The sequence below is a fragment of the Ciona intestinalis genome, chromosome 1 (genome assembly GCF_000224145.3).
Source record: "Ciona intestinalis chromosome 1, KH, whole genome shotgun sequence".
In the NCBI taxonomy this organism is placed as follows: Eukaryota; Metazoa; Chordata; class Ascidiacea; order Phlebobranchia; family Cionidae; genus Ciona; species Ciona intestinalis.
Window position 1 is genome coordinate 2,473,150 of NC_020166.2, and position 12,186 is coordinate 2,485,335.

The following is a 12,186-nucleotide window of genomic DNA, read 5'->3' on the forward strand; positions in this document are numbered from 1 at the left end:
AACTTTGTATCACATAGTCATTCTGGAAACTTTTATTTGAATAAGCAAGTTAAAGCAAAACAGGTGACAACAACAATGTTATTTTACAAAATAATATTCATGTTTTATCATACAGAGAAAGACACACACAAAGAAAACGATCTCTGCAGCTACTGTTCACAACCGCAAGGTGTATGTATGTATATTGACACGAATTAAATTTGGTAACGAAGAGTATGAAGTTGTGTGCTATGATGGGGACACCTGGGAAGTATTAACAACAATATCATCCAGTTCTCAAATTCAGCATATGGTGGTTTGTGAATCTAGACATTTTCAAGGTAAGTTTATCCACACATTATACAGTATCAACATTTACATATTAGAGTTTGACAATGACTGTTTTTTGAATTAATTTAATTGCAGGTAAAAACCGGGAATGTTTGTTTTTCTTTGAAAGACAAGGCAAAACTGACATTCGGATATTTGATTTTAAATCAGAGCAACTCATTTATAAGAACAGCAGCCCCATTTGTTTCCGCATTGGAGCTTCGGTTATCACCAGTGGCCGTAAGTCTTTAAAATTATATTAAAAATTAATTACATACAAATTATTTTACCGTTTTGCAGGTCTCATATTATTACTAGGAGGCTTGCTACCCGAGGATAACTATTCATCAGGTTGGAGTTATTTTTGAATGAAACGTCAACTTAAAAAATTTTGTGTTTATTTGTTTAGTGTACCCAACATACTCATTTCTTGGTTTTAGCTACTTGGCGCCCATCATGTATTGCATTATTAGCTGTAGGGCAGGAATTTGCTTTTTACCCCGTCACTGTTATATGGTGTTTGGAGAGAACAAAGCTACTTGTTTTGTTTTAAATTAAATTACATTTCGAACGAAGAAGCAACATTTAATAACAAATTTCTGTTCATACTTCACAGTTTGCAGTTTTGTTGATATCTATGACAATGATGCTACACATTTTAAGAAACCATGGAAGAGAGGAAAAAACATGAATGTACCTAGAAAGGACTTTGCAGCAGTGAATTATAACAATCGCATCTATTGCTTTGGTAATGCATTAATGTCCATTATTTATGGCCGCATGACATGACAACTTAAAAAGTTATGTTGTTCTATTTTAAACACCTCATGCTCAATCATGAGTTATCATGTATAGATGGGTGAGGGAAGATGGGACATCTTTTTATTCTAGTGTACTGTCCCATTTGGTAGTAAACAAAGAACATTCAAAGAATTATAAAACCGTATCCCCACGTCTCCCATAGGTCGTTGTTAATTGTTTAAAACAGGATCAGGATATTTGGATATAATGTGCTAAAGGTGTCCCCTATTTTCCCACCCTACTAATTTACTCTGAGGGCGTTTGTTTGGTTCTCAAACCATTTACTTTATTACTAACAAATATACTGACACAGGCGGATTTGATTCACACAACATTGCAATACTCAACGGTGAATACATGAACACTGCTGATGGAGTGTGGACAATGTTAACAAACAAAATTCCACTTCCATTACGTGATGCTACTGCCTGTTGTGTGGGTGACCACATTGCAGTATATGACAGGTGTACATTTTTTTCATTAAAAAAGACATTTTTTTGTATAGTAGGGTGGGGAAGTCGGGTCACCGTTAGCACATAATATTCAAATATCCTGATCGTGTTTTAAACACTTAACAACGGTCTATTGGAGTCGTAAGGATACGATTATATAATTGTTGGAATGTTCTTAGTATACTAAATAAGACGAGAAAATAGAATGAAAAGGTGCCCCATCTTTCCGCACCTCCTACTATATTAACAACTGTTGCTACACATATTAATAAGTCTGTGCGATGGTTTAACTTTAGATTTTTTTTTAATGTTAAAACAGCATGGTTTATAAAAACATAATCATGCTATAATTGAGCTTACTTTATAAACATTCTTGCTATTGCATAACAACCCTTTTATTATTACATATGTGTTTAATATTTAGCTGGAGCAAAGGAAGGATACGAACAATGAATGTTCACACTGAAGAGTGGGAGGTGTGGACAGAGAATGAAGATGAGAATATGCTTCTACAAGGCAAAGGATTTCTGTTTACTTCAAGTTGAATCAATGAAGAATTTAATTGGAACAATTATTATTATTGTTTTTGGGTAACAACAACGCTTTTTAATTAACACTCTTCCCCCCACTTCTATAGCATGTTTTAATAATAGCCTGTTTTTATAACTGTTGTTTTGCTGTTAATTCCCTTTCTTGTTTAAATAATATGATCTTCCTTATCGTTTCTAAGAGATAAAGAAAAATTATATATTTTATTTTGCGCTTTATCACATACGTCCACAATGGTAATTGAACCAAGTTTTTATACTCATTAGTTTAAGTAGCAGATGTTTAACCTGTTAATTTATGTATTTTTTCAACTACAAGGTTTTAATGGAGGTTTACATTAATGTGTTTTTATATAATAGGTTCGGGCACAATGACTTACTTGTTTAAACCTCGTTTTAAAGCTCCCAAGACAAAGAATATTTGTACCTGATTTTAAAGTGTTTGTAATATGTACATAGAATTGTGAATTCATAATAATCAATCCGTTAAATAAATTCCTTTATTATTCAAAGCACAGTTGAGTACTAATTCATGGTGTCATATCATAGTACAACAAATCTATGGTATTAACTCCAAAAATATTTTGACTTTTAAAATATCAAAGAATTTGTGCCGAAGCGTCAAATTTCCCATCATAGTGTAAAGACGTAGACGTGACATGAACGTGACATAAATGTGACATAAACGTGACATAAATGTGACATTAGACGTGACATAAACGTTACATGAACGTGACAGACGTGACAATTACGTGACATAAATGTGACATAGACGTGACATAAACGTGACATTGACGTAACATAGACATTTAGGCATAACCAGCGTATATCACTTTCTTTATTTTTTACTTTGGGTATCTCTCTGTTAACTTTTAGTTAGTCTTTTTAAAATTGTTAAGCATAGTAGCCATACTGAATGTTTATTTCTTGATTGAAAAACTGAATGTTTATTCCTAAGTTTTTGTGGAAATAAACCACCACAAGATAAGTTATTAAGATGTTTTCGATTTTCTGATGAAAACTGCTGAAGCAGACCGACTCTTCATCAATCAAGTTGTTAAAGTTAAAGGAATACAACCATTTATAGGAAGCGAAATGTTTGTTGTGGTACAACTAGTACGGTTTTTCGTTATTGGCTGCAAACTAAACGATATACATTAGGCCGACTACAGGATATTCACACGTAACACCATCTGGTCTAAAACTTGGCTTGCAGTAACTGCTTGGTTAACGTGTCAATTCATGTATTTTTCCCAAGTACAATGTTTTAATAGAGGAATTGACTAAAACGGGCGGTCACACATACACACGCTTAAATTGGAAAAAAAATCTTGAAATAAAACAATCGCCGGTGTAATAATGGTTGGTATGTAATGCATGATTAGTGAACGGTGTATGTTGCAAACTTATTACTCTATCACAAAAGAATTCCTAACTGGATGTTATATGCACAAATTATTATGTATTAATCACACTGCTATAATTCACATTTAAAAAGTAGCGGGGAAATTTAATGGACACTTGCTAAAACAGCATTTTGAGAAAATGGAACTTCGACCAACAGGGTCATTTATTTGTCACGATAAAATTAAAGCTACTATATCAACTAAGCTTTGTCCAAATAGTAAAGGCTTTGGTCTTTTCTGAAAGCTGTGTACGTCTTGCTTCGGAACCTTTTTGATATTTGATCGCTGTAATCTGAAGGGATTATTTCACCAGAACTTGAACCTTGTCATTGCTGCGTTGATCCAACCTTTTATACTTGCTGGGTTTTGGTAAACCTTGTACCCACCATACGCCCCAATGAGAGTAAGAACTCCGAGAGAAAACATCGTTTCTCGCATCATTCTCATCATAATGGGGTGATTTTCCATGTAATCTTTTATAAGCGAGGCTCCAATATTAGCATGAGGAAAAGGTTTGTTTGGAACTTTCTCTCCCAGGAATTCACAGAGAGGTTCCCAGCCTTCTTTCATGTTGAAAATTAATAGTTTATCCTTCGGAGCGTTCTGTGTAATAACAACCAAATAAAACAATGTAGCCTATTATGTATTATAAACTGTCGTTGCAGCATATTTGTAAAGCTTATAGAAAAACATTAAATTCCAAACACAATAGGAAAGGGAAAAGCCAAAAAAAAAACAGTTTTTATAAAAAAAAGTTAGTTTTTTATCGCGTTCAAGTGTAAAAATTCTTTACAGTTTTTAGCCCTTATATTTTAACTCTCTTTCAAATTTGTGGAATACACAATTATTCCGGTCCTATACAACCGAAGTATATTTTTACAGACTGCTTCTCTGTGAAACTTACACATATATAGTGAAGCGGGGAAAGATGGGACGCCGTTTTATTCAATTTCTCGTCCTATTTGATAGTAAACAAAGAACATTTAAAGAATTATTAATCGGTATGCTCACGACTCCCATAGACCGTTATTAATTGTTTAAAAAACGATCATGATATTTGGATATTATGTGCTAAAGGTGTCCTATATTCCCCCACCTTAAACATACTAATGTTGTTACCTGTAGTAGGTACTCATTGTGTGTTCTGTAGTTTCGTCCCATGACAAGCGGACTAAGTTGAAACTTAGACCAGGGCCAACTTCGTTTTGCAGATATCACAAGTTGTACTGAAATCAACAATTTTGATTAATTAATTTTGTTTGAAATGCGGAGAAATTTGATTTCAGAGCTCACGCCGAATAGAGTAGAATATAAGAAGCTATGTATGTAATGAATGTAACCTACTTTATCCTCGCGTAGCCGGAAACGACAATCGTTATAACACGGGTTTAACACCTCGTGCCAGTTTACGAGTTACCATGTAGTATGTTACTTTGTAGGTGATTATTTTTTTGGGATTTTTTTATGTATGACTGATAATTTGGACAACTCATTATTGACCACTGGATTAGAGCAATTGCCGGTAAGTGTCTTGCCCAAGGACACATACGCCCACGATGGTAGCAGCGACGAGCCTTAAACCCATTAAGCTACACAGAATTCGTCTATACGCCACATAACTTACACGTTGATTCTGTAAAAGTAAAATGATTCCATCCTGACGGTGAAAGCATTTGCATGATAGTGTACATCGTATTATTCTCTGCTGTTCTTATTTGATTTACCAAGCTTTTGAGCAAAGTCTCTTCGTCCCGCATAGCAAATACAATCTGAATTATAAAATGGTAAAATTTAACTGTCAGGTTAGCTTTTAATCAATCAACTTAAAAAGCTGAAACAGGTAAGTGAACTTTATTTAATTAAATTTATACAATATTGCGTGTCAAAGCAAATGTGATTTTTCTGTTATACCTCGCGTGTTTTCGATTTTTTTATTATAGTAGGGTAGGGGAAGATGGGACACGTTTTATTTTACTTTCGCGTCCCATTTGGTATAGTGTAATGTCGTGGGTTTAGCAGTTGGTTTATTGACACGCGCACTGTTTTTATTGTTTGCGTAATATTTGTATTGTTAGTTCAGTTTTAAATGTGTTTCTTCTCACTTTTGTGTTTTTTTCTGTTTTTCTTCACTATTTGACCTAGTATTTTGCCTTCCCTATCACCATTATTAACGCACTACTTGTTTCCTGAACTTATTTTAACGTTTCCGCGTGTTTCCATGTTGCCATTATTTCCGTTCTAATTATAATTGCGATATGTGTCACGTGTCGAGCATATTGCGCGTTTTTCCTCTTTTCAGTTTTGCGTGTATCCAGGGCGTTAATTTTCGTTGTACTGTTTTGGCTTAGGGTTGTTATATTGTTTTGTTCGGCAAAAGGGATATTATTGTGAGCGAACTGTTTTATCGTGAAGTGAAAGCCGTATCGAGTATATAGTTTTCGTATCTAGTTGTTGGTATAACAGTTTAATGTTTTTTTAATTCGTTTTATGCAGTTTTTGTTAAATTACATGTTTTTATAGTTGAGTTGTAATAAGTGTAGCTTAAAACAGACTACAGCAGTCAGGCCCCGCGATTGGCCGTTAAATCAGCAGCGTCCGGGACCAAACCACCCTTATCAAACGTAACAGTATAGTAAACAAAGAATTCAAACAAATACAACCGTATTCTCAGGACTCCCATCGACCGTTGTAAATTGTTTAAAACACGATCGAATATTTAAATATTATGTGCTAAAGATGTCCTGTCTCCCCCTATACCCTACTGTACATATTATTTTCCCAACTTTACTGTATCAGATACAAATCAAAGTTTGTTTAAGCGATAAGTAACACTCGGCCCGTTTACCTTTGCTTCTGGAAAGGCTTCCAGTAGTTCTTTCCAGAAAAGATTACAAGGTGCATCAACTACAGCATCCACACCTTCGTACATTCTTCTAAAATCTTCCACTGTTCCTCCTTCTTTGATTATCCTTCTCCAATCTCTACCAAGGTAGTAAGAATTCTCAAGCCAGTCAAATGTTTTATAGTTTAGTTCCATAAATGCAGCTGTCATACTCTTTGTGCCAGTTTTACTGTATCCAGCGTATATTACCTTCATTTTTATTCAGATCTCTGAGCTATATACATACACTTAAACTTAAGATTAGTATTTGGTAGAACATACATACGGGTAAACAAGCTACATCAGCAGTATGTCAATATCACTAGGATATGTGTTTGTACTTTGCTTGTGCAAATAAAGCATAAAAAATCCCCTTTGAAAATAGCTACATCGCACTGAAACTTTTCCACTAAAAGAAAAACTATTGGAACTGCAGACTTTGTGAGTTGAGAAAAGTTCGATAAAAACGCCAAAGGCTGTAAAGCTTGCTGTGTAAGTCTAGCAGGCGAAACAATGTCATTTTAACAATAATGTTTATCACATGGCTAAAACTTTTAAAACAGCCTCACATATCTAAAATGTATATAAGTTGAATTAAACATAAAAAAAATATTCTATGGCCCTTACAAAAACAAAACACCCCGTCCATGTCGCGTCCATGTCACGTCGATAAAAAAATGTAACGTCTATTTATATATGTGGGGAGGGTATAGGGGTCAATGACATACATATACATATATATATATATATATAGGGTATACTGGTATAGGATATATATATACGTCAATATCACGTCGATAGGGGTCAATGACTCGTCAATATCAGGTCAATAAAAAATGTAACGGGACACCTTTAGCACATAATATCCAAATATCCTGATCGTATTTTAAACAATTAACAATGGTCTATAAGATTCGTGAGGATATAGTTTTATAAATCTTTGAATGTTTCTTGTTTACTATTAAATGGGACAAGAAAATGGAGTCAAAAGGTGTCCCATCTCTCCCCACCCCACTGTATATAAAAAAATGTTAGATTAAATTGAAAATTAATCTATTACAGCGCAGGTCAGACTGGGTTCAACAATAAAGTGGCCTTGGTGTAAATTCAATCTTAACCCAACAGTGTGGAAGAGGATGTACAGAAATCACAAAAACTATGTACTGAATGTTAGTATGCAGTAAAAGTTAGGTGGTTAAAAACAAATAGGCCTATTTACGTTTGCATATATAGAGGTATGGGCACTTTTGTAATGACGCTTACAACTTGATTCAACAGAATGCGCTGAAAGACAAGTTGTTGGTGTACAACTTAAAAGATGGTTGGGGACCAATCTGTGAATTCCTGGGAGAGAAAGTCCCAGACAAGCCTTTCCCACATGCTAATGCAGACGCTTCAATCGTGAAAGATTTTATAGCTAATCACCCAATTATGAAGCGAATGATGCGAGAAGCGATGTTCACTCTCGGAGTTCTTACTCTCATTGGGGCGTATGGTGGGTACAAGGTTTACCAAAACCAAGCAAGTATAAGAGGTTGGATCAACGCAGCAATGACAAGGTTCAAGTTCTGGCAACTATAGGGATTATGATTGCATGTGCAATCAAGTCTTTGATCATTTTGTGAATGTAAACATATTTGAGAACTTGTATTTAATTATAATTTGAAATAAATAATACTTAAAGAGGTCACAAAATGCTAATAATGTTTCTCATGGAAAGGCCATGCATTGTCGCTCGGCCGATTATATTACCCGAGTGGTTTGGTCTTAAGGAATAGGGATGTGCAGCTGATATGAACCTATGACTCAGTTACGCACTTAGTGCAACCGCGGGATATTGCAATAACAGTCCAGACAGCATATATTTCCCACAGCCTTTACAAAACAAAATACCTTTGTCCCGTTTATGGCCCGTCCATATCCCGTCCGTGTCGATGTTACGTCCATGTCACGTCCATCTCACGTCCATGTCACGTCCATCTCACGTCCATGTCACGTCCATGTCACGTACATGTCACGTACATGTCACGTCCATGTCACGTCAATGTCACGTCCGTGTCACGTCCATGTCACGTCCATATCCCGTACATGTCACGTCCGTGTCACGTCTGTGTCACGTTCATGTCACGTCCATGTCACGTCCATATCCCGTCCGTGTCTATGTCACGTCAATAAATATATAGGCTACACCACGTTTGATAAGGGTGCTATAGCCAATTGTTAATTAGAGGCTTAACAGAACCATAAACCAATACAACTTAGCTACTGTAGCAACAAAAATCTGCAATATTTGGTATAAACAAAATTGTCCCCTAGCAGGCCTTACAATGCTTTAGTATAATAGTTGCGATTTTTTAATGATTGGTTAAGCGTTCGTTTCAAACATGCCCTGTTATAGAAAAAGCACTATTGAAATAAAAGCAAAAGTGAACGTTCATAATCGTCGTTCAATATACGTTGTATACGATTTTTTTCATAGTAAATGTGCTGTATTGTAATTCTGCCACCAAAATATTTGGTCAAAATGGACCTCAACACTGGAAATATAATTTAATTAAACGTCATAAATTAAAGTAGTATAAAAGCATGTCGTTATCTAGGTCTGTTGATGATGTACATTCAAAACACCTTAGAGCTTGAACCTTGTCATTGCTGCGTTGATCCAACCTCTTATACTTGCTGGGTTTTGGTAAACCTTGTACCCACCGTACGCCCCAATGAGAGTAAGAACCCCGAGAGAAAACATCGTTTCTCGCATCATTCGCTTCATAACTGGATTACTTTGCATCCAGTCTTTTACAAGCGAGGCTTCTTTGTTCGCATGTGGAAAGGGTTTGTCTGGAACTTTCTCTCCCAGGAATTCACAGATTGGTCCCCAACCGTCTCCAAAGTTGTATATCAACAGTTTATCTTTCGGGGCATTCTGGTAAAAAAAAACGATTTACAGTGTTTAGGTTGTTTACTTTTTTCAACTATAAGAACATTAATGTTGTTACAATTAAACATCTCGTCGCTATATGTTATTTGTTGGGTGCAGGCTAATGAGCACACGTTGATTCAATAGGTTTTGTACTTTTGTTTTTACCTTGAGTGTATTAAAACAAGTTTCTGTGTTTGTGTATTAAGCTAACAAACAAGATCACACATCATGCTGTCATGTTGCATGTTAGTGCATCCTTACTTGGAGAAAAGATGCATTGTGATTTCTGTAGAGTTGTTTTAATACCACTGGATTCTTCTCGTACTTTGTCCAAGGCCACCTACGTTGTCGTGGTGAAACAACGATTGGTTCTGAGTAAAAATACAGTTTGTAATAAATGAAGTGCAAGTCCTTATATCATGTTGAAAGATAATATAAATGTAAATAAGGAAGAAGAACTTGACATGGCGCTTGAATAACAATTATAGGATACCGGAATAGATGCTTGATGTTACGACATATGTGGTGAAGTATATATTTGGGCAAGACACTTAATGATAATTGCTGTTGCAATTCAGTGTTTCTAACAGATTGTCCAAATCGTCAGCCATAAAAAAGAAACATAAACACCATACAACACATAAAATTAATACTATACGTGTTAACTTGTAAACGTGTACGATATATATGAAATATAAAACAACACAATGTCCGATGTGGGTCCCAGCAAAGTGCAATTTTGTTACATTCATAACAGTATATATAGCTTAACCTACAGCGTTACGTTTACCTGCTATTTGACTGAAGGAAAAATATTTCCACCCTGTATAAGAAAACACCTGAAATATTTTGAACAACCAATCGCAGTCAAGTTGCTTGAGTTGGTTTATCATACTTCTTAACCATTCCTGTTCATTTCTCACACAAAAGATAAGCTAAAACAAAATACATTTTTTATTGAAAGAGTACACCCTATGGTATAACTATAGTTGGTAGGCTTAAGAGATAGGAAATTTATCAGTGTTTTTCTCGTTCCATTGGTAGTGAATGAAGAACATTTCCGGAATTAAACAACTGTCAGTGCGCGGCCCTAAAAGAGCGTTGGAAATTGTTAAAAACACGATCTGAAAATATGGGTACGAACGGTATCCCATCACAATTGTAGGGACAATTGTAGCACATAATGTTCAAATATCCTGGTCGTGTTTTAAACAATCAAAAACGGCCTATTGGGGTGGTTAAGATTCGGTTTTATAACTCTTTATTGACACAAAGTTACATACTTCGCTCTTAAGCTGGCGTGAGGTGTATGAACACTCGTATTATAACGATTGTCGTTTTCCGGCCACGCGAGGATAAAGTAGGTTACATTCATCCATTCATTCATGTTCTTTGTTTACCACCATCGGGACAAGAAAGTAGAATAAAAAGACGTCCCATCCTTCCCACTCTATTATACATACCTTTGCTTCGGGAAAAGCAAGAGACAATTCTTCCCAAAACGCATAACTAGGTCCATCAACTACAGCATCCACACCTTTGTACATTCTTCTAAAATCGTCCACTGTTCCTCCTTCTTTGATTATTCTTTTCCAGTCTTCGCCAATATAGTAGCAGTTTTCAAGCCAGTCATAAGTGTTGTAGCCAAACTCACGAAATACCGCTCCCATGGTTTTAGTTCCAGTTTTACTATAACCAGCATAAATAACCTTCATTTTAATTACTGGCAGATTGATTACTGGCAGTTTGAAGTATACGATACCACAATATAACTATATGTTCTCCGAGGAATCTTTTCCTGTTTTTATAAAAAAACATCAACCTGACGAAAGGGCTATTGTTACACTATTGCTAAAGTGTGCAAAATTCTTGCCTGAACTTCCGTTTCCATCTATCACTTGGCATTACAAACAGCAAAAATTGGGCCACTGTTGACTACTTTAAGCGGTGAACGGCAAACACACACATATAGCTTCACTGCAGGGACAACACTGTTTGCTTCGTGGGTTAAAAATTAACCAGACTGTAATTTAACGTTGACTTGAATGAATGAATAAATGAACTTGCTTGCAGCGTTATCCTCGCGTGGCCGGAAAACAACAGTCGGTATTGCACGGGTTTAACACATCGTGCCAGCTTACCAGTTATTGTGTATGTTACTTTGTGGGTAACTTGACATCCTTGGATCTATTACTTTGTGTTCTGCTGTCAACTGCTTATTTACACCCTTGGTTTAAAGTTTTTTACCTATTAATGTTACAAGTCCTAACCCACAGTTTTGCAAGTGTAGCAAAAGTGGTCGGTCATCACAAAAGCGGTCCTACTAAAACACGCCCGGCGGGGCCCGGTGGAAAAACATATACTAAAACACGCCCGGTGGGGGGCCCGGTGAGTATTTCTTGAAAAGGGAGCTTTCCCTATTCAAGATCCACCAAAATGTGATGCGTGTATTCAGATTTTTAGCCTAATGAGACCCCGAGTTGAGTTTTTTGAAAATTAACTTTGATTATGGATGTACGAAGTTTGTTTCGTTGTACACTTACATAATGAACTGTATTTTTAGCAAAAGTTTATTCGTTGAATTTTGTTAATAGGGGGTGGGGTAAGATGGGACACCTTTTTATTCTATTTCTCGTCCCATTTGGTAGTAAGCAAAGAACATTCAAAGAATTATAAAAACTATGTCCTCACGACTCCCATAGACTGTTGTTAATTGTTTAAAACACGATCGGGATATTTAAATATTATAGTAGGACGGGGGGAGACGGGACACCTTTAGCACATATGATCAAAATTTTCTGTTATTGTTTTAAACAATTAACAACGTTCTATGGGAGTCGTAAGAATATAGTTTTATAATTCTTTGAAT

General features: G+C 35.7%; 3 protein-coding genes across 3 annotated transcripts; 1 reads left to right on the top strand and 2 right to left on the bottom strand.

Moving 5' to 3' along the window:
• Nucleotides 1-6: 6 nt before the first annotated feature.
• LOC100176377 lies at nt 7-2,625 on the top strand. Its single transcript, XM_002124462.4, has 7 exons — nt 7-63; nt 116-320; nt 406-549; nt 610-660; nt 926-1,057; nt 1,424-1,574; nt 1,987-2,625. The coding sequence occupies exons 2-7, from the start codon at nt 290-292 to the stop codon at nt 2,105-2,107; spliced, it is 630 nt and encodes a 209-aa protein (XP_002124498.2). The 5' UTR covers nt 7-63; nt 116-289; the 3' UTR covers nt 2,108-2,625.
• A 1,197-nt stretch (nt 2,626-3,822) lies between these two features.
• LOC108950450 lies at nt 3,823-6,889 on the bottom strand. Its single transcript, XM_018816265.2, has 4 exons — nt 6,362-6,889; nt 5,141-5,285; nt 4,636-4,742; nt 3,823-4,119 (listed from the first exon to the last, which is right to left on the bottom strand). The coding sequence occupies exons 1-4, from the start codon at nt 6,611-6,613 to the stop codon at nt 3,823-3,825; spliced, it is 801 nt and encodes a 266-aa protein (XP_018671810.1). The 5' UTR covers nt 6,614-6,889.
• Nucleotides 6,890-8,864: 1,975 nt separating this feature from the next.
• Nucleotides 8,865-11,628, bottom strand: LOC100178698. Its single transcript, XM_026836501.1, has 4 exons — nt 10,781-11,628; nt 10,108-10,252; nt 9,579-9,688; nt 8,865-9,320 (listed from the first exon to the last, which is right to left on the bottom strand). Exons 1-4 carry the CDS (start codon nt 11,030-11,032, stop codon nt 9,027-9,029), a joined length of 801 nt encoding a protein of 266 aa, XP_026692302.1. The 5' UTR covers nt 11,033-11,628; the 3' UTR covers nt 8,865-9,026.
• Nucleotides 11,629-12,186: the final 558 nt, after the last annotated feature.